This window comes from Bos indicus, chromosome 4 (genome assembly GCF_029378745.1).
Source record: "Bos indicus isolate NIAB-ARS_2022 breed Sahiwal x Tharparkar chromosome 4, NIAB-ARS_B.indTharparkar_mat_pri_1.0, whole genome shotgun sequence".
NCBI classification, from domain to species: domain Eukaryota; kingdom Metazoa; phylum Chordata; class Mammalia; order Artiodactyla; family Bovidae; genus Bos; species Bos indicus.
In genome coordinates, this window is record NC_091763.1 from 65,599,027 (window position 1) to 65,621,727 (window position 22,701).

Here is a 22,701-nt window from a genome sequence, read left to right on the forward strand (position 1 = left end):
GGCTCTGCAATTGCCATAGATCTCAGGCCTGTGGTGGTAGGCATTTATTATTTCAGGACTTTTAAACACTATTTTTAAATCTAGAAATTCTCCAGATACATGAGGCTGACCTCCCCAAGGTAGAACCCAGAAAAGTCAAATTTCCAGCCTCACTGTGGAGAGAACACAGCCAGTCTGATGGACTCATGTGAGACTTTGATTCAGACGTGAGCAGCTGGAGGCAAGGGGGCTGCTGGTCACTGTGAGTTTGGCTCCCTAGCACGGAAGAGCCATGCCTGGGTTGAGAGCAGCAGTCAACAGCTCTGTCATCAGTTCCAGAAGACAGTAAGGCTTGAGACACCTTTTCTGGTTTCTCCAGCCTCAAAAGAATTCTATGAGCTGCCCAGTATTTTTTATCCTAAACTATTTTTTCTTATATATCAGCCAAAATGATATCCTGTTGTTAGAAACTAAAAAGTATAATATAACTATGGGCATTGGAAGTCGTGAAAATCAATAGAAGCTCACGGAAATGAATTGCTTATCTGTTCTGGTAGGGCTGATGATTTGAAGAGCCCAGAAACATTAAGGGTTGGGACTCTGGCAACTTCTGATTACCTATAGCACTAATGAAGCGCTCAGTGCAGGCAATCTTTGGGGATATTCGGGGGCCACTTTCATAAAAAAAATACATATAAAGGCCATGAGGCAAGAAGGACTGTGAGGTGAGCTGCTTCCATTTCCAGGAGCCCCCAAAACATCCAAGTGACCTCAATTCCGCTCAGGTTGCATGATCCTTGCAGGTCCTTTTGAGGCCAGGACTTTACTTTCCAAGTACACTCTAAGCTCACTGGAAAAGGCCACAGGACCTTGAAGACTGGATTCCTCTGGGGGATCAGACTTCCTCCCCTTCCATCTCCCCTCCTTTCGGACCTCCACATCTGCCAATTACAGCCAACAGGAAAAATGATAAGATGTTTATTGAGTCATCTACAGCAGTTTGACATCCTTAAAATCCCGGACAAGGTTGTGAGCACAGCGGTAGCAGTGAGGTCTGTGGGGCTTATCTTTATTGTGGGAGATGAGACCCAGGCGGGTGCAACTCCCACAGCGAGCCTGAAGTCTGGGGTGCCAGTGGCGTCCCCACTCCAGCCCTCACGGGGGCAAAGCTACAGAAGACAGACATAAGACAAGACGCACAAGGCCAAGCATAGACACATCCCAGGACATCGAGTTCAGGGGAAGGAAAAAGGCAGGCACACAGCTTACTTGAAGGATGTCCCAGATCCTTGAAGGATTCTCATGGGGTGGCATGGAAACACTGACATCACCCATATGGGAGTCTCCTCATTCTCTCTCCAGAACAACCAACCAGCTGATGGGAATAAACTTGGAATTCTGTGTCCATCAGAGCCCACTGGCCTTCCCTTACCGCCCCCCCCCGCCCAAGTGCTGGTGGTTTTACAAATGAGGCAAAGGTTAATCCAGGAGGGCTCAAAGCAGTTGACAAACAGCATGGGGTCCCCCTTTCAGAGGTCTTCACCCCAGAAACAGCTCACATCTGTGCAGTTTCCCTTTTACACACCAAGGCATCTCATTTGAATCTCACTCTTGACCTGTGGGTCAGATTGAAAATCAGGTCCTCCCATTTCTCAGATCAAGAAGCAGAGGCCCAGAAAGGATCAGTGCTGGAGCCCAGAGCAGGTGGTGAAGCCAGGCTGGAACACAGGTCTCCGGTCATGACACCAACTCCACACTCCTCCTGCAGTCTGGAGTCCTGACAACCTCCGTAACCAGAGCCCCTCTCCTGCGCAAGGCTGAATGTTTTCTGGTCGGAAGCTTTATTGGGTGTCTTGTTCTGGCTCATGTGCAGGGCAGGCACACACATCAGCAGGCCCATTTCCCCACTCAGGTTTGTAAAGCATCCTGGGTCCCCACATGGCACAGGCACCATGTTAAGCCCACCTGTCAGTGTTTTCTCAGCAGCCCAAGGGGGAGGCTTGACCTGCAGATCGCCAAGTTTCCTCCCAGCTCTAGTGCTCTGTGAGTCTCCCCAGAGATACATGAGGAAGGAGTCCAGGCCAAACAGCAGATCAATGGCAGAGCCAGGAGATGCCCAGGTCCCCTGTTCCCGGCTCAGAGCTCTTCCAGCAGGCATCCATAGTCACTGGGCCCCAAGTAGGAATTTATGAAGAAGCACTCCCTGCTTTGACTCTAGGGTGGCCTTGAGTGGGTCAAGAGTACTCAGAGAATTACAAAGAAAGCCTCTTCAAGCTTTCCTCCCGGGAAGGGAGAGTGTCAGGTGAAGGCGGTGAGTCAGCACTCTATTGGTGGGTGATGATGGACTTGGTAGTATTTCAAGCCTTGAGCCTGGCTCCAGCTCTCTGGTCCTGTCCCCCAGGGAAGTCGGTTCAGGGAGGGGTGGGGGTTAGAGATGGAATGACTGCGGCCCACTGGGTGTGTCGAGTAGGGTCACAGAGCTGCCCATGGAGACAGAGAAGGTGGCTTGGCCTCAGGCATGGTGGGGAGTCATGAAGTCTGTCATGCTGGGAAACACCAGAGAGGCCCTGAACCCCTATACCCACACTCCAGCCCCTCACAGGCTCAGCATCCTTTACTTGGCGACCCATCTCCCCCAGGGCTGGAGTGTCTCCTAACACTGCCTGTTCCTTGATGGGACAATCATGACTGAGGATGAGAGATTTCTTTATCCCGAGGAAAACTCAGCCTCCCCTGGACGAGTTCTGTTCTTCAGGATTGCATAGAACAAAAACAGCCGCCTTCTAGAGACATGGAGTTGGATAACTCTGCTCCTCTCCAGCCTGGCCCTTCCCAAGTCCCTTTAGCCCCTCATCCTTCAGCAAACACCGCAGTCTTTGCCTGGAGCCATTCCCAGTAGATAGCTGGTGTTTTGACAAGAATTTCAGAGATCCAGTGGGCTACATAAACCGTCTAGTCTTTTGGCCCATTATACAAATTCAAAAAAAAAAAAAGGTCAGAGAGGGAAGGGTTATACCCAGACTTACACTATCCCCCCACTGCCGTGACCCTGAAGGACAGCTGCCTACCCTCCTGGAGCATTCAAAATATATCAACTGAGTCTGCTCACAGGGCTGGCAATCATTTGTTCAGAGAGAAAAACCAACCAACAGAAACCTGGAGCCTCTACAAGAATGTGGGCTCCAGGCTCAGGTGGCAGCATGGCATGGGGATTTGGGATGGATTTTGTTTTTGCTGTTTTGTGACAATAGATGTATAAAACCAAAGCCTCCTCTTCCATGGTGAAACAGACCTGCTGGTGGGTGTGAGGATGAAGAAATAGGGTCCATACTCAGGGGACTGCTCCTAGGATCTGGGGGTAGCCGTTGCCCACCCAGTCGTGGCACCCTGACCCGGCCGGGACACAGAGGGGTCTGAACATGGTGCTGCAGGCACCTGGCTGACTGTCCCTGGCCTGAGCCTTCCCTCCGGCCCGCCAGCTTCCACTGCGGGGTCCAAATGGAAGGGACAGGTGTCCCTTTTCTAAGAAAGGGAAAATATACAGAACTCCCCCCTCCCTCCACATGTACACAAACACGGACACTCCAGAACCAGAAGCGATACACACAACAGTGATGAGTGCCCTTCTACCACCTTGGCTTTGAACCGGAGAATTACTGGGGCACAGAGCCTGGAGGAGCCGTGGGAGCAGCCTCATCTCACAAATGCAGACACTGAGGCCCAAAACAGGGAGCGCTGTGTCCATGTCCGCAGTCTGAGCCCCGCTGGGACAGACCCTGTGTCTCTGAATTGAAGCCTGTGAATCCTTCCAACCTGCCAGGAACAGGTCTCCCAACAGGGCCCCAAATGCAAGGTGGCCAGAGGAGAGCCCCTCAGGTAATACACGAGGCACCCAGACAGACGGAAGGGCATCATGAGGCAGACGCAGGATGGAAGGGCCACCACATACCCCATGGCCAGCCTGAGTTGCCAAGTATGCCCAGGCAGGGCAAGCAGGCCGGTTCTCCCTCTTTACATGGGGCTCATCTCTAAAGCAAGCACTAAGCCCTTCCCCAGTCACTTCACAGGCCTTGAGGAACAGGTCACTAAGCCCCCTGGGCCATCTTCCTGTTCATAAAGCCAAGCAAAGCAACATTCCCCATCCCCCCGAACTCTCCAAGCATTCCAGAACGCAACCACAAAACAAGCCCACAAAACACTTGGACAGCAACACCACAAGCTGATACAAATGAAGTGGGTCCCACATAGAGGCCATGGCACTCAAGCACTTTCCTCCACCTTCCCTGAACCTGGCTCTGCCCCGTTTTAAATTCCCAGGCCGTGGTCCGGTAACTTGCAGCTACACAGTCAGGACAGGAGTCAGGGTGCAGTCACTCCTCCCATCAGTAGCTTCTGCTAACAGGCATGGTGGGTGGGGTTTCCCACCTCCCTCCACCAAGCCCTAGGACACACTGGTGTCCATGCTGACTCAACATCCAGAGGGAAGTCTCTGCAGAGGTCTCAGATTTCAGTAGCTAAACCCAAGCCGGAGGCTAACTAGGGCTCCTCATGGTCCATGAGGGTGAGGGGGCATGAAGGGGAGCCCCAGTCCCTGGACTTGGGCACATGGAGGTGTAAGGTGCTTCAGGATTCACAGGAAGGCGGCTGGTTCATCCTAGTAATGGCTTTGACTTCAAGGGAAATGGGAAAGGGGAGGGCTTAGGGGCTCTGTGTGGTATGTATTGTTGGGGAGCAGTTTCTCTGAGGCATCCATCTCTCAAATTTCTGCAAGTGATGCCTGGGGACAGGAGGGGGAAGAGGGAAACTTCCAGAAGAGCCCTTGCCTACCTTGAGTCAGGGATAAAATAATGAAGGTGGGGAATGTCTTCTTTCATGGATCCCTCCAAGCTCTTTGCATCTAAATTCCACTCAGATCCACTTTTCTGGATCTTGGCAGTTTTTTCTTGGGCCAAATGAAAAGCACCAGAACTTTTCTCTGGCCTTAGCCCTACATCCAAACTGAAGTCTCTGAATGGTAGATCCCTGGAGCTTTCCCACTGTCTGATGCCCAGGAGCTGGGCACCTGGGCACCTGGACACTAAAATGTTGGGTGAGCATGGGTCTGCCTGTGCCAAAAAGCTGTCTGGCCATCCAAGCTGGACTTCCAGTAACCTCGGTGACTGGACCAGGCCTGCAAAGGGCCACGGGGTGGCGAGTAGACTCAAGGAGTCCACACTGAGAGTCAGACATTGCAGAGGGGAGCTGTCAGGCAGGCCCCAGCCCAAGGCCCCCAAAGCCAAGTCAGCAGCCTCAGCCCAAGGGAGGCCTCCCACGCAGTGTCAGGTGGTTACTGAGGCTGGTGGGGATGGGGTGGGGTGGATCTGTGGACCTGCTTGAGATGAGCAGGGACCTTGGGGAGAGGGGGAGGGATGGGATGACTTTTCCAAAATTAAGGAGTATTTACATGTCTGGGGTCAGGGCCCAGGGGCCCACGGTGGGTGGGGCCAGCGCCAAAACAGGGAGGCTAAACAGCCGCCTGTGCCCTGCATCCTTCTCCCACCTCGGGGGGCCAGGCGCCCAGCCCAGGGCCTGCCCGAAGGGAGAGAAGAGGCACAACATGCGTGGGCCGGCGCCCCACCGCAGCCCCAGCCTGCGTACAGAGGAGAGGAGGGGGCAGGGTGGGCTCAGGTGGCCAGGTTGTCGGCCGGAAGACCAGACATGCGGATCTGGGAGCTGCTCTTGCTCAGGATGGAGAGCTGGGTGCCCCCGTTCACCCCGCTGCTGGCCAGGGATGGGTGCCGGTGCTTGAAGTCCATGGTGAAGTAGCGGTTCACCTTCCAGCTCCGCCACTTCCTCTTGATCTCCGCCTGCACCTGCGGGTGGCAACTCAGGCGGTCACTTTCAGGTGGACACCCTCTCACACCTCACCCGCCCATCTGGGCACCCTGGGGCCCCTCCCATGAGGGCATGCCCATTAACAGCAGCTGTGGATGAGGATCTCCTGGAGACCTTTAACAACCCATATGCCCAGACCATTCCCCTGAACCATGACACCCAGATCTCTGGGGTAGGGCTCCCACATGTTTTAAGGCTTTCTAGGGGATTCCAATATGCTGTTAAGGGTGAGGATCACTAAATAAAGCAACCTTCTGGGTGAACTCCCAACACATTGCTCTTAGTATGGTGCATGCGGGGCACGTCCAGTTTCAGAGGCCACATGCCAACCTCCTCCACCCAGCACCTTTGTGTGGCACCAGTACCCACAGCCTCCAGTTCCAGCTCCCACTTCCACCGTTGGCCCTGACAAGCTGCTTGGACTACTTCTTGTTTCTACTTCTTGTTTCTCGCAGCCACTACCTGCAGGGCTCTGTCTGCCTCCTTATCTAACCCCTCTGTCGGAGAAGGTGATGGCAGCCCACTCCAGTACTTTTGCCTGGAAAATCCCATGGATGAAGGAGCCTGGTAGGCTGCAGTCCATGGGATCGCTAGGAGTCAGACACGACTGAGCGACTTCACTTTCACTTTTCACTTTCATGCATTGGAGAAGGAAATGGCAAACCACTCCAGTGTTCTTGCCTGGAGAATCCCAGGGATGGGGGAACCTGGTGGGCTGCCGTCTATGGGGTTGCACAGAGTCAGACACAACTGAAGTGACTTGGCAGTAGCAACCCCTCTGTAGGTTGTCTGAGAAAGTCTTCTTATTTCTCAGATACAAAATCAGGGGAAGCCTGCCACAGTCATGCAGCCAAGACCCAAGCGCTTGGTGCAATGACTTCTGCCCACTCTCCAAAGCCACCCACCCACTCAGCGCCCTCTCCCATCTCAGCATCTCTGTTCTGGGTTCTACTCAAAACATCATCCTAACAGGCTAAAGCAGGAGGCCTGGCAAGGGAGAATTACTAGAAGATTCCAGACCTCTCCCCAGGATCAATCAAGTCTACTCTACAGGGGACAGGTCTGAGCAAGCAGGCTGGCATGCTGGGGCAGTGTCAAGCATTGGATGGCTCCCTTCTCAGCATCCCTGCCCAAGAGCAGCCTCATGAACTGTAGGTACCATTTCCTGTGGCTGGTACTGTAGGTACCATTTCCTAAGGTTTGTCTTACGGTGAGCCCTCCCAGATGGGTTTGCACTCAGAAGTTGATGCCTTTATGGGCGGATCTCTGCTCCTGAGACTGGGCCTCAGCAAAGCGGGAGGGAGTCTGGCATCAGGAAAGGTGGCAGGGTTGGGGGGAGGCTGTCATCCTCTTCCTGTAGGCACTGTGAGTCTGCAGAGCCCTGGTCTAGAGGATCAACCCTGTGTAGCCAGCTGGTCATACCCCTGTCTGCTCCCCAGCAAGCTGCACCTCCACCACTAAGAAACCCAGGATCTTACTTACCTCTCCATTCAGAAAGCAATAGAGAACAGCCACCACAAAGCCCTAAGGAGAGAGAACAAACAGAACCTGAGAATGCTAGCAAGGAACCTCCCACGCGGGGTGTGGGAGGCAGCAGGAGCCGGGAGTGACACCAGGAAGCAGGGAAATAAGTGACCGAGATGCGAGCACCTGCCCAGGAGCCTGCAGTAAAGCAGTCAAAGTTCTGCTCCACTGAGATGGCCACACCCCTGAAGCCAAGTGGCTGGTGGCGGCATTCCCTCCCACCCACAACCCTGGCTTTGGATCTCACATTCCCTTGGTCAAATCCTTCCCATTCCCAAGGGCCAGCTCTGTCCCACTTTCTAGAAGAGGCCTTCCCCACATACCCCAAAGTGTTCAGGCTCCCAAGCCAGCCTGCAGGCCCCCTGAGGGCAGCACTCCTTCAGGACAGAACAGCCCTGTCTTTATCCACCACCACCTCCCCACCCCGTTGGCCAGACAGCTTCGTACATGGAACGTACGGAACACCACGTGGTTCCTGCTACCTAGTAGGTGTTTGGCTCTTCTACATATATTCTTGACTTATAGTCTGGGCATTTAGAATTCCTGTGCTGAGAGATAGGAACCCAGGCTCTGACTCCCAGTCTGGGGCTTTGCCAATAAACTCCTCAGCCTTGCCAGGCTAAGAACCTTATCAGGTAAAACAACTGAGTTAAAATGGGAGGAGGGAGAGAATCAAGTCAGATAAACAGAATAACTTCTCAACCATCAAGGTCAAATACTCCTCTAATGAGTTGGGCTTGGAAGAGGCACTGTATCCTAGGGACATTCAAAGGAGCCAACCTTGCCTTCCCTGACCCACTCATGCACCCATCTGTTCATGCACTCACTATGCATCCTTGCACTGACTCACTCTGCTTCACTCACTCATTTACAGCCCTGTCTGCTGATTCCTTCAAGAACAGACTTACTAGTCCTCCAGTTTTCTCATTCCCTGGATCACTTATTTATGTAACTGTTCATCCCCCTGTTCAGCTCATTCAGCTCCCTGGGATCAGATCCTGTGCTGGGGATCTCGACCTGGGTAACTCAGAGCTCCAGCACTCAGAGAGGGAAGTCAGATGTGGAGAGAGAGGTCTCTTGAGGACACTCCACCCATCCCCAGGGCTAATGCTGAGGGACAGGGAGCTGCTGTCTGCTGTCTCTGATGGCCCAAGGGAGGCCTGGCTCAGGACTCCCAGATGCACCAGCAACACGAAAGCACCAGCATGTGTTCTCATGGAAGCCTAGAGGGCAGAGAGTATGAAGGGCCCTCCCAGGTGTCTTCTAATCTAGTACTGTTATTCCAGAAGGGGAAACTCAGAGCTGAGTTTAGGTTAACGACTTAGGACCACCAACAAGATAGAGGCCAGGGACCTGGCTCCCCACAAGCTCTTCTCTACACACACACACACACACACACACACACACACACACACCACGCCTACCTGGAAGGAGCCCAGACCCAGCTCAAACACGAGTCTCTCCCTCTTGCTGACGTTCTCCGGGGAGAAAGCAAAGACAGTGTAGTGGATTCCAAAGAGTGGGATGAGCAGCAAGGTGGACCTGGCGAGCCGTCTGTAGGGAGAGAGCAAGCCGTCTACTCCGGGGGCCACCAGGGCCTGAGGCCAGAGCCGTGCAGGGCAGAGAACTGCAGTCCCAACCGCTCCTCTCCCCCAGCACCGGAGCCCCTGCCCATGGACACCCTCAGGATTCTCTCCCAGGGCGTGGGTCCTAGGGAAGATGGTCAACAGAGCCCCAGCTTCCAGAACTCCCTGGGAAGTTCTGGGGAGACTTCCCTCAGTCTGTGGGGTGCCCATCCCTCTAGGCCACACAGGTGTCCCGTGGAACCACTGAACGTGCACAGGTGAGTATGTGATTGACAGAAACCTCTCTGGGGAGGTATGAAGCCCTCTGGAAAAATGAAGTCAGGGCAAAATCCTGCAGTGGGATTTGGACAGACAACGTGATGCATCTTCAAGCAAAACAAATGTTTTTCACTGAAAGGAAGCTCTCTGTGCCTGGAAAGGGCAGCCCTATGGGACCACAGAGACAGTCAGCTTCTCTGAGTCTGGGGCTGGCCAGGGATGCTCATGAAGAGTGGTGGGGAGGTGCTGACCACTGGGAAGGTGTGGGCCCAGAGGGTAGAGCACAGGAGACTCATGGGAGGGATGCTAGGAAGGATTTACTGACCCTGAACGTAAACAGCCACCATCCAGCAGGAGGAACCTGCCACCTGGGAAACTGCTTCAGAGGTGGTGAAGAAGGCTGTCTGCGGGGCTGGGAGTGGAACCGGGAAGAGAAACGGCCCTAGGGACCTCACTACCTGCCTGCGGCAAGCTCTCCTGGGGTTCCTCTGACTGCAGCTGGCTCCTAGGCCCAGTGGGGTGGGACCATAGTCTGAGAGGGTGGACCGCAGAAGCCACGGGAAAATGTCAAGAGGAGGCATGGTGACACGTGCTCTTGTGGGTCCTTCCCAGGGCAGGGGGGCACCCAGAGGGTCTTCAAGAGTGGGACCCCATCTCCGCCTACCCCAGCAGACTGGTTCTCTTTGGACCTCCTGGAAGAACCGGCCCCACCCTGCAGGTGCAATGTGCCCCCTGGGGCCCTCTGAGCTTCAGCCTCACCCTCTCCTGGCAGAGCTAGTCCATGAGGTGGGCAGCAGAAGATGGGGGCAGGCCTTCAATCTGGGGCAGTTACACTAGATGCCCCTCCCTCTTCCTGACCCCAGCCTTTCTGGGAGAGACTATTCCACTGAGTGTGAGGTCTCCAGATTTTCAGGAGAAGCGGAGTCCATAGAGTCTGAGTGACGCCTACTCAGAGGGAAAGGATAGGGAAGGGGAAGAAAGAGAAGCAGAGGGGAGGTACACTAAGAAAGGGGAAGGAATAGCCCAGGGAGACCTCCAGGTGGATCATGGCTCAGTACTGGAAAAAGGCCCCTCGACTGCCCAGCACCCACCAATCTTCCACATGCTCACAGGTGGCCGGTTCTGCAGGACCTGGGGGTGCCTGGACCAGAGTGGGGGCCAACAGGATCCCACTCAGAGCCTGGCTGTGGTCTCGGAGTGTCCTAGCCTCTCACCTCTCTTCTGTCTGTCCTCTCTCAGAAGTGGCTCCTTAATGGCAGGTGTGGTGCCTCACTTATCTGTCATCTACCCTGGCCAGCACCTACCAGGCATGGGGCCCATGCTCAAAAAGTGTGTGTCCATTAAGGTACAACCACACAGGCCTGGGATGATACACCTCAGAGCCCTGAACACTGGGCATGACCTGGGAGCCCGGGTCCCGCTCACCTCCAGGCACCCAGAGCCTCACTCCAGAGGACAGCAGGGAGTGTTGGCTGAAGAATGAAAAGCAAAGTTGTCTGGAAACACAGGAACATGGACATCTTGAGGGCCCCTCTGTGACCCTGACTAAAGAAGTTACTTTAAAGAGCAGCTTAAGAAGTTGAGGAGAGAAGGCAGCCCGGCCTCCTGTGGTCCCTTTCTCCTCTCCCCAAATGGGTCTGTTTCCAGGGATCTGTCTATGCAGTTTGACAAATGAAAGTGTTAGTCGCTCAGTCATATCTGACTCTTGTGACGCCATGGACTGTAGCCCACCAGGCTCCTCTGTCCATGGGATTCTCCAGGCAAAAGTACTGGAGTGGGTTGCCATTCTGTTCTCCAGGGGAACTTGCCGATGCAGGAACTGAACCTGGTCTCCTGCACTGCAGGCAAATCCTTTACCATCTGAGCCACCAGGAAAGCCCTAGAAATCAAAAGGCCAACCCTCTCCAGCATTTGTGGTGGCAGAGGATGGGACGGGTTCAGTATGTGAGAAACACAAGCCTTCGAGCACTTCCCACCCCCTAGCATCCCAGAGTGCAACCCAAGGGCCCTGCCCTCCCTCCCCCGCAGCCCTGCGATGGCCCAGAAAGAATGAGGGACTTCTGCCAGGGACCCAGGCATCCCAATGACTCCTTCTGATAGATGCAGCAGTGGAGGTGGATGAGGAAGGCACGGGTCTCAGAGTTCGAGGACCTCTGTCCCTCAGAGCAGGGACCAGAGGCCTTGGAATGGGGACATAAGGTTTGAACCTTAGAACCCCTCCTTGGGGAGTCACATAATTACCCTATGATCTGATTAAGCCAGAGAGACAATGACACAGCCTTTAGCCTTTGTCCCCCTGCCCCAAGGAGGCACTGATGGGCAGAAGGGGCCTAAAGAAACACAAGGGAGAGCTTCCTACAGCCGAGATGACCAAATGAAGGTGGGATCCCCTACTTAAAGGGCTTTCCAAATGGGGGCTGAAGCTCCAGCTAGAGATGCCTCAGGGTCTAGTGCTTAGGACTCCCTGGGTTCAATTCCTCACCCTGCCAACCTCTGGCCTTGAGTGAGTCATTTCACCTCTCTGTGCTTCAGTTTCCTCACCTGTAAATAGAGGATAATACAAGTACCCATCTCAAGGCTTGTGTGGGGAGTAAGTCACTCTGCAGGTGAAGTGTGAGCGAGGCACCTGGGTGAGGCTCCCACCCCTTGCAGGGGGACAGTCTAAGTGAATTCAAGCTCAAGGCTCTTAGAAATCATCTAATAGCTGCAAAGGCTGAAACCCAGAGAAGTGGGGGGTTGGGGGAAGACCACACGTCGAACCAGCATCTGCAGAGGCTTCCAAGCTGTTTCCTCCTCAGAACCAGCTGCACCCCGGCTGCTCCCACGACGTCCATAGCCCCATCCCCGCCACCTCCCCTCAAACCCCAGGCCACAGGGTTGCAGAGAACTCACAAGACGCACAGATGTCAACATGCAACAGCCGGGCAAGGGCTCAGGGCTGGAGGCACAGGCTCACTCCCCGCTCTCCTCCAGCCTGGGAAGACGGGAGCTCCAGGTGGAGGCAGCAGCAGCATGCGTCCCCCTCCCATCCAGCACACCCGGCCACAGCCACGCCACGCACACTTACAGAGTAATGGTGGACAGTTCTGACATCTTGCAAGAGTGCTGCTGAGCCCGCTGTGGCTTGCAGTAGCATTTCTGCACGCAGCTGCTGGGTGTGACAAGATCAGCATTTCTGTCAGCTGGGGGCATTGGGCCAGGAGAAACTGAGGTGGGGACTTAGAGTGACACGGCTCACGGGGAGGGTAGAGCAGCTCGGGGTGTAGAGACGGAGCGGGGGCGTCACATGGAGGAAGCTGAGGGCCGAGATGTGGTCAGCTCTGGACATAGAAACATACACACCCCTACATATACACGTGTGCACACAGACACACAGGCATACACGAGCACTCACACTGGGAAACCAAAAGGTGGCGGTGGGGTTCACGGGAGAACGTGTGTGTTTATAAGCCGGGCCTGGCTGGGTCTCAACACGGGACCATGAGCTGTCTCCAGAGTTAGCTCCAGGCTTGGGGCATGGCCTTGCCAGAGATCCCAAGGCAAGAGGGGCAGCTGGAAACCCCTGGAATCAGGCCAGCTGTGGGCTTGCTTGTGAAAACCAACTGGAACATCCACTGGTCATCCTCCCACCCTCTCCCTCCTCTGCCCGCGCCTTCCTCTGACAGAACCCTGAGCACCGTGGCGTGGGCCTAAGTGGAGAAGAGGTAGGATGGGTGGAGCGGATGCAGATGATAGACGCTACACACCCACCATGCAAGCTGAAACAAAATGAAAAATCCACTTTCTCAGTGGACTGAGTCACACCGCAGCAGCTCACGGGTAGGTAGCGGTTCCCAGATTGGAGGCTCTGCCAACACTGCTGAGGTTCTACTGCACAGCGCTGGCTAGACTTCTCCATAAAAGTTCAGCGGGCAGGGACTGAGGGCTGAGGGGGACACCCTTCGGGCTCTGCTCCACTGACTGCAGAAATGAGCCACCTTAAGGAGCCATCCACACGTGGGTCCAGGATGCCTGTCCAGCTCTACCTGTCCCTGGGGGAGACACAGAGCTCTGTCTCCTCAGAGACATTTCCTCAGACAGGCTCAACTGCCATCTCTTTTAGCCCCTCTCAGTCCTGCTTACCCCTGGCTAACACTACCCATTTTTTTTTCCCATCTCTGACAAACATGTAAGAGATGGAAGAAGAGCCGTGTCGTCTTGTCAGACTGCAAAGGAGAGGCCCATTTCACACACCCTCGTCAGGCACGGTGAGGCAGAGCCCCTAGTAGCTGCTGGTGACCTGACAGCCCTGCGGGGGTCTGAAGCAAATGAGAATGGATCTGCCCAAAGAGCCCAGACCTTCGGCATTCATGGATTCGGAATGTGTGACCCCAGCTCTGTAAGAGTAAGTCTGAAGGTCCCTGACATGTAGTGACATGTCGTTTAGCTGAGGTAGACATCTGAATCACACATGTCATAGATGTGGCAAGCTGAGGTCCACACAGCATCCTTGCCTCAGTCAGGTGTGTGGTTCTCCTTTAATTAACATCTTTCACTTCGTGCCAGACTCTGAGGTGGGTGCTACTAGATCCTTCTACAGATGAGGGATGGTATGAGGCTCTGCTACCCAGACTGCTACATCAGTACCACCTGAGAACTTCTTAGAAATGCAGAAATTTAGAGTTTCAGACCTACTGCCTCAGAATCTGCATGTCAACAAAATCCCTAGATGATCTGCCTGCAAATCAAAGTTTCAGAACACTGTTGGGAGGAAGTCATGTATCTGAGAAGTTTCTTCACGTGCCTCAATGATTACCAAAGGTCTGTTTCGTTACAAAGAGACACATGGACACATAAGTATGTTTCTCTCAATCATAAAAGAGTTTAATTGGATATTCAGAAATGGAAGCCATTCTAGTCTTCAAATTTATTCTCTACCTTGCCCAGATTGAAAGATTGACTACTCTCTCCTAAGGCAAGTGGCCTCACCCCTCAACCTTGGTCTGGGTGAGCCACAAAAATCAAGTCAGGGAGCCTGAGAGCCCAAACCTCACAGGTCACTTCATACACACTAGGTTTAAACTCTCACCTCTCAGAACCTTCAGCTGTTCTCCTCCAAGATCTCTTCTCCTTGAGTTTCCAAGTTTTCCCTATTCTTTCTGGGCCCTGGATACAGTAAACATAGGCCCTTCTGATTTCTTTAAATATTACTAAAGGCCATTGAGCAACAAGTAAGCTGGGAAATCACACCCCAGTAAAGACGTGTGTCTCTTCGGGGGAGGCAGGAGGGTGGATCAAAAATGACACCTGATGCCTGGGAGGGCTCCCGGGAGAAGAGATGAAGTTAAAGGACCTTCTTCCCAAACACCCTCCTTCCCCCAAACCTCCAGTGACTGTTCAAAAGGATCCAATGAAAAGAAACCGAAAGGAAAGAGGGTGGCAGAAAAGCCAGAGACAGGCACGAGAAAAATGTCCAAATCACTGAAAAGTCACTACAGTTAGTGAAAAAAAAAAAAAAGAAATTCAATCAAGAGGAAGAGATTAACCTGGGTGGGCTGATCAGCTCAGTTCTGATTTGGATCCAAGGGAGGATAAGCAACTCAGACAAGGATACCGGGTGGAGGCTGCATGGAGAGCAGCATCGTCAGCCTAAATCAGAAGGCAGCAGACCCCTACAGCGGGTGCAAGAATGACACCCACATCTGGAAGTCAGGGGGCCCTGGCTCCCAGGCCTGGTTCTGCCACAGCTTTGCTGGGTGTCTGCAGGAAGGAAAAACACTGCCATCTATACCTCAGGGATGCAGCACATGGGTTCTTCAGACCTTGCTTTGGTCTCAAGCTAAATAAACCCCACGCATGTTGTAGTGCCTTTTGTATGTATGGCTGCCTGGACTGTAGCCCCCAGATATTAGACAGAGACCCCTGCAGGGGAACCTTTTGTAGGCAGGATCCTTGTCTATCTCACCCTGATCCTACTGATCAGCATAACGCTAGACACACAGCAGACCCACAGAATGTCGTGACCTGAATTGAACGTTCTCCATAGTGTCCCTCCTGCTGCTAAGATGCTGTCCCCCTTCAAAGTTTGGCCCAGTCCCCAGAGAAGCACTCCCCACCACACTGGCACTCCAATCAGAAGCCCAGCTCAGCAGATCTTGGAGTTTCCCTGCCCTCCCTCATTTCCCCCCACCACTGAGGACTTGCCAGCCCCCTGTGCCTTGTGCCTAACCTGTGGCTTGGGGACCTGAGTTCAAGGCTTTGTTTGGCCACTGACTTGCTGATCTTAGGTGTTGCCACTTTCCTTCTCTGGACCTCAGTTTCTCCACCTGCGAAATGGGGGCAACCATTCCCTATTGACAATCCCTAATAGGAGTTGTTAGGATAGGGTACTCCTAGACAGAGGATGAGGAGAGGGTGTTTTGGAAGGAGAAGACAGAGCCCCATGTGAACTGGGAACCTCAGGCTGTGGGCTGAGTTCCTGGACTGAGAGCTTCCTGGCTGGACTTCTGCCTAGACAGGGAAGAGTCTGTCTTCAGAGGCGAATGTTGTCTCTCTGACACTGGGTAGGTCACAGCCCTGCTGAGCTATGTACTACATCACAGTATCTGTTCTCTTTCCTTTACCCCAAGGGGCCATGGAGATCTGCTCTGTGGGGTCCCTGAGGGGAATAAAGACAAGGTTTCCCTCCCTGACCCAGACTCAAGAGGCTGCTCCAATGCCCATCTTGCAACAGGAAGACCGCTGGGAATAAAGCCAGCTCCCCACAGAGACAGGCCTGAGATGCTCTCAGCACAGAAACCTCACCCTCCTTTTTCTGAGCCAGTCAGCTTCTCACAGAGGTAAACTCTGCTCCCAAGAAAAGGAAGGTTAACCCTGACCCCAGAATGGGGCTGAGCCCTAAGCCCTGGCTTCAAACAGCGTTGAGCCTAAGCACAGGCTTAACCCGGACTCAGGCCCACACTCCATGCCTGGCCACTGCCCAAGTTCTGAGCCCAGCCATTCCTTCTCCCAGCAGCCAGTGAGAGTGGAGGTGGCTCAGGGCTGCTGCCCCCTGCAGGAACCTCAGCCCCCAGCAGGTCCTCTGATTGGGTCTGGAGCATCATCTTGGTCTACAGAGGAGGGCAAACGTCATCATCTGAGCCGCTGGAACAAACCTACAGGAAAAGGAGTGAGTGCCGGTCTGTGGGCACAGGCAGGAGGTCCTCTCGGTCTCTCCTGGGGATTCCCAGGCTTAAATTTGTTCTGGGAACAGAGGGAAAACCCAGAAAATTGTTGTGGGCAGATCTGAAAGGGTCTCAGCCCAACACATAACTCTGCTGACCAAGGGGATTCAGACACAGCTCTGAAATCTCCCTCTCCCATCACATCCTGCCCCTTTTTTAATTCCCCCATTGACCCCTCCTCTCGCCACCCAGCAGTAGACACCTCCCAGCTCAAAGCACTCCAGGTAGGACAGTTTTGTACAAGACTGGAACCCACTGGGGCCTTTTCTTCCAGGAAGCCTTGTTTAATATCATCTTGCCTGTAAATTCCTTGAGGGGAGGAATAACAGTGCAAGCAAGCTCGGAGTCAAGGGCCTGCCTGCCTGCACTGTAGCTACGGCTTCATTCTTTCCCACTGGATTCATCCCACTTCATTGATAACTAGTTCCCTCAGCTGTAAAATGGGGATTATATTTAATCCAGATTTGTTGGGTGTCTGTGGGCATTAAATGAGTGGCAAGTGTTTTTAAATGCTTGGCAGTATGGCCACTTTGATTACCCCTTACATTCACCAATAGAGTCTCCTTGACCCTGGCAACACTCAAACATGTAGCTGCACTTAAAACCGATCCCCGTTGTCCTGCGTCAGGCCTTCCACCTGGCTTACAGACCACATCCTCCTGAGGTTTAATCTGGGGCTTGAGATGAGCTCAAGCTTAGATGTCTCTAAAAAAATTTTAAAGAATTTGCTGAAATTTCAAGGGGATTTTTAACACAATAAGAGCAAACCGACTATAGGCATACCCCTGAGATACTGCGGGTTCAGTTCAGACCACCGCAATAAAGCAAATATTGCAATAAACTTACATCAATTTTGTGGCTTCCAAGTGCATATAAAGGTTATGTTTACATTATCCTACAGCCTGTTAAGTGTACAATAGCAAAATGTCTAAGAAAATATACATCCCTTAATTTAAAAACACCTTATTGCTAAAAAACACTAATGATCTGAACCTCCCGTGAATCACAGCAGTAACAAAGATCACTGATCACCACAACAAATATAATTTTTTAAAAAGCTTGAAATACTGCGAGCATTACCGAAATATAACACAGAGACACCAAGTAAGAAAATGCTATTGGAAAGATGGGGCCGACAGACTTGTTCAACACAGACCCAGGTTGCCACAGGCCTTTAATCTGTAATAAAGGCAGTATCTGTGAAGCACAGTAAAGTGAGGCACAATAAAATGAGGTATGCTTGCAGCTGGTTCTTTAAGCATTTTTACTTAAATGTATAAGCCCTGTGTTAATTACAGACAGTTCTGATCTATGCATTCGGAAGGTCTTATAGGACTCCACGGCTCCTAGTCTACAATACACCTTCAAAACCCTGGCCCTACACTTCCCTCCCTCTGCACTCTGGGTTTCTTGCTGCCTGGGGCAAGATGTCCAAGCTGGTAAAGAATGTTCTGGGGTCAGCAGAGTGTCCTTACTCAGGCTGCGGCTGAGTCCCTGTGTGTCCCTGCACAGACAGAGAGGAAGCTAGGGGAGCCCCAGGAGGACAAGTCTCAGGGACCTCAGAAGAAGAAATAGATCCGGTGGGATGCCTGCATGTAGGATGCACAGAGTCGGACATGACTGAAGTGACTTAGCAGCAGCAGCAGCAGGAATCAAGGTGGCAGGGAGGTGGGGAGGGGAGCCAAGATTGCTTAAGGAGAGATGATGCTCAAAGGAGAGATGACGCTGACTTAGTTAGCTACCTGCCAGCTTCAGAGGACATTTGCGACAGCTAACTGCTAATGCAGGAGCAAAACCACCCTCAAGTGGGAGAAACAAGCCAGGCACAAGGATGTGGTCTCTGATGCTGGACAAGAAGGTAGGGGGAGCGGCAGGGCCCTGTTTCGTGGCTCCAGGAGACAAAGGCAGGAATGATCTTTCCAGGTCAGTTATCTGCAGAGAGCTGGCCCCCGCAGTCCCTCAGTGCAGGGGACTTTATATGGATGAGCAATTTTATGTGCTACGTAACACGCACATATAAGCAAAGGTTGGTAAATATTCACAAAAGCATGAAAAAATAAAAGACAATAAATGGATAGCCAGAAAAAGGAGAGGAAGCAGCGGTCAGGGTAATCATCCTACATGCAGGGAAAACAAGCCTGACCGAGCCAGGCCCTGTGCTGATCCCCACTCCCGAGGAAGGGCTGCCACGGAAGAGGTACCGGACTGACCGCAGGGACCAAGGACAAGCTCCACAAACCCAGGGAAGTCTCAAGGAGGCTGAGAGAAGGATCCGGGGCTGGTTCCCAAGCATTCCTGCCTCTCCTTCTCTCCAGGAGAATGGCTGGGTGGGGGGACCCTCTGCTAGAGTCTCTCTGCTGTCCCACTTGCCCTCTGGGCAGCCATCAAGGTTCTGAACCCCAGGTTAGGGTCTCTGACAAAGTTCCTTCTCGCCTGTTCTCTTCTCAAACTGAGGAAGCAACACAGAGGCTTCCACCTCACAGACTGTTCTCAGTCTGTCCCTCTCTGGCCCCTCCAGCCAACCACAGGGGATCAAACTGCCTCCCACAGCCCATACACCAAGCTGGTCATGATGACAAGGCAAGAAGGCTGAGATGGAAGATGCTTGGTCTGATTCAGCATAGGTGGAGGGCTGGGAGAGGGGTGGGACAGAGCTAGCAGGGATAAGCTGTGAGGGACCTGGCTGCAGAGACACTGGGAAGAAACAAACCGAATGGCCGTGGAAGTGGAGAAACCACGAGGTTTCCCCCGAACACCATCAATCCCAAACATGTTAGATGTCCCTCTGCCCAGGGAGGAGGGAGTTGCGGGAAGACGACCTGACCTAGAAGTAGAGCTGCCCCGAGAGAAGGTGCAAAGAGAATTTCTCTTCCAGTACTCAGACCAGGGAGACTGTCTGCCCGACTCACTCACTAGTGGGGACTGAGCAACTTGTACCCACTGGCCTGGGAATGGGGACTTCAGGCACTGTATCCAGCAGCAGTCATGCGCTCCCCTGAGAACCAAGACCCCCAAAAGAACTACAGTTTCTAATCCACCAAGACCCACCCTAACTACCTTAAGGAATCTGCCTTTTCCATCTTGATTTTCCTAGCAAGACACAGGATCTGTCCATCTTTTTCTCTCTCGTTTCCATGTTGTCACTATGTGGATTAGGGGCTCCTGGGTTGGCTGAAGGATAGATGGACAACTATGTTTTCAGGTCACTTTAATCCAAAAGAAGTCCTGCCAATGCCCATGTAGGGTACCCAGTTAGCAATGCCCAGGCCTTCTCCTCCTGTGTCCTGAGTGCAGGCCCCACCGAGCTGTTGGAATTAACCATGGAATTCACCCAGTGGTACTTACAAGTAGATGCTGGACTCGTTGCCTCCCATGTCTGGAGACTGAAGTTTCTGCACAAGGATGACAATGATGCCGATGAAGAGCACAAAATTAACCTGAGAAGCAAAGAAAAAGCAGTGAAAATGGTTCTGAGCAAAGACTTTCCACACCCCTGCCACTACACTGGCTGTTATTCCCTCAACAAGGCCCTCTTGCCATCAGTCAAGATACCATCTAGACTTCTAATGGCAGCATTATAAGCACATATAAGGTGGCAGCATGAGAACACTCCAGCCTCCTTCCATATCACTGAAACCACAGAAGAGAGGCATAAAAAGATTCCAGGAGAATACTGAGAAATAGCAAAAACTGTCATGCGTGAGCCGGAAAAGCGAGCAGTTTCTGGAAAAGACGGAACAAACAGCGTCAGGGTGATGGAAAAACAACCATGCAAAACAGAGAAGAGGCTATTGCAGAGGTGAGAGCTGTCCTCTGGAGAAACTCCAAGTTCAGAGTCACTGAATACGGAGAACCAGAATGGAGAACAATAAGGATTATTAATTAAAGGACCACCTTTGAATAGCAATAGCATTTACCTTCAGACAAAGGTCAGGGACAAAAGCTCTCTGAACAAACTAGGAAGCTGTGAGGATGGTGAGACAGCAGGAGGGAGGGGAGTAAATAAATAGACAAGGCAGGAGGGGAGTAGTAGAGACAATGGGCTTCCCTGGTGGCTCAGATGGTAAAGAATGTGGGAGACCTGGGTTCAGTCTCTGGGTTGGGAAGATCCCCTGGAGAAAGGAATGGCAACCCACTCCAGGACTCTTGCCTGGAAAATCCCCCTGGACAGAAGAGCCTAGCCGGCTATATTTCCAGGGATTGCGGAGGGTCGGACATGACTGAGTGACTAACATACACATAACAATGGGGACCACACAGCAACGCCTGGCTGGAGTGAAGCAGGGCTCAGGGAAACATTAACTTATTAAAAGATAAGAAATATTGAAGATAAAATAATTAAGCATTCAAATCAAAATTTAGGGAAAGAGTACCACAAATTAAATGTCTACTTCCTCTAAAGAAGGAAGTTAAAGATAAAAATTCATTAAAGAAATATGAAAAAAAAGTAGATAATAAATATAACATTTTTTGGTTTTGTTTTGCTTTCACAGATCAAGCAGAATGATAAAGGGCCTTCCTGGAGGGCAGCTTCTGTCAGTTTTGCCTTCTCCTACATGCCCAGTGTCTAATCAGTACTTGGAATTTAGCATAGTCAGTACTGTTAACTGCATACATTAGTCCCTCCAAAAGGAGAAAATGCAATTAAACAAATTCAAGGATGAGAAAGAGGACAAGACAACAGCTGTGTAGAGTATTTTGAATCATCACAAGGAAAAAGATCAGACAACATGGTAAAATATAAATTAATCAAGTCAAATCAAGATCTAGAAATCAGAATAGCACAATGACCTCAGGAAAAGTTTAAAAATAATCAAAGATGCGTGTATGAAAAGGCACCAGCCCAGATCCTTTGACCAGCCAGTTTCATAAGACCTTTAGGGAAGATGGAATTTACATGCTACATCATTATTTAAAAGCAAATAAAAAGAAAACCTCCCAAATTACCTATGAGGTGAACAAAACCCTGCTACAAAACCCAGACAAGGACAGAAACCATGCTCACACATATGATCAGACACATGTCTAAAACCAGAGAACTTACAAAGAACAATGCAAAAGCTATAAACTGAATATTAACAAACAAAAAATTTAGCAGTGCATTAAAAGGACAAACAGATCAGGGCCATAGAGGCTTTATGCGAAGAGGAAAAAGAATCCAGTAACACTTGTTGCTGCTGTTTAGTCACTAAGTCGTATCTGACTCTTTGCCATCCAACGGAGCCCGCCAGCCTCCTCTGTCCATGGATTTCCCAGACAAGAATACTGGAGTGGGTTGCCATTTCTTTCTCCAGGGGATCTTCCCAACTCAGGGACTGAACCCACATCTCCTGCACTGTCAGGCAGATTCTTTTCCACTTAGCCATCAGGGAAGCCCAATATTTGTTACATTAACAGGTTAAAACAATGAGCTATCTTTATCCCCATAAGATTGGTGAACAGTTCAGTAATCGAAACACCAATGAAAACATGAGAAATGAGCACTTTTATACTCCACATGTGGAGGGCAATTGATGTCCATGAAAATATTAAATGTATATATCCTTTGTCCCAGAAATTCTACTCCTGGTGATACATTCTAAAGACACATTCATACATACTCAAGGGTATGCACACATATATCCACAGCAGCATTGTTCATCATGAAGATAAACTGGAATATTAACAATGTTCATCACTAAAGGAATGAGCAATTAATGTCTCCAAAACACATTTGATAAAAGTTGACATCTATTCCTTATTTTAAAAAATACACACTGAAACAAGTCAGAAATAGAAACTTTCCTAATTCAGTGAAGGGTAGCTGCCCAAAACTGTAGCAAACATCATCCTCAACAAAACCAAGGAATAAACAGTATACATATTGGAAATGAAGGAGAAAAAATATTTTCATTTACAGATTATATAATTTTCCATGAGAACCAACTGAAAAGGGATAAGAACCAATAAAAGAGCTTCAAAGGTAACCAAGAAAGGAAAAAAATACACAAAAACTAATAGGTTCCCTAAACACCAGCACAAATACACCCACTAGAAAATCCAACAAAAGAATAATTCCTACAGACGAGCACAAACTCAAAGACACCATAAAGATAAACTTACGAAGACAACTTAACAAAACACTATACAAAATGACTCTGTGAGAAAGACTAAATAAATAGAGGATCGTGCCATATTCTTGGAAAGGAAGACTTAGTATTTTAAGAAAACCACTTCTCCTCCAAATTTGCTTATAAATTCAGTGGCATTCCTATGAAAAAATCTCAACCGGTCTTTTT

At 51.3% G+C, this 22,701-nt stretch overlaps 1 protein-coding gene across 5 annotated transcripts in view; it reads right to left on the reverse strand.

Moving 5' to 3' along the window:
* Positions 1–941: 941 nt before the first annotated feature.
* Positions 942–22,701, reverse strand: part of ADCYAP1R1 (ADCYAP receptor type I) — a 108,976-nt gene continuing 87,216 nt past the window's right edge. For 3 of the 5 annotated variants that reach the window (XM_070787870.1, XM_019958806.2, XM_070787871.1), the window contains 5 exons: positions 19,769–19,860; positions 12,289–12,372; positions 8,802–8,931; positions 7,336–7,377; positions 942–5,831 (listed from right to left, as the gene is read on the reverse strand). In XM_070787870.1, the coding sequence (XP_070643971.1) occupies positions 5,643–5,831; positions 7,336–7,377; positions 8,802–8,931; positions 12,289–12,372; positions 19,769–19,860 (537 nt within the window). In that variant the 3' untranslated portion in view covers positions 942–5,642. The remainder of the gene's footprint in view (positions 5,832–7,335; positions 7,378–8,801; positions 8,932–12,288; positions 12,373–19,768; positions 19,861–22,701) is intronic. The other 2 variants (XM_019958807.2, XM_019958808.2) reach the window with 2 other exon arrangements.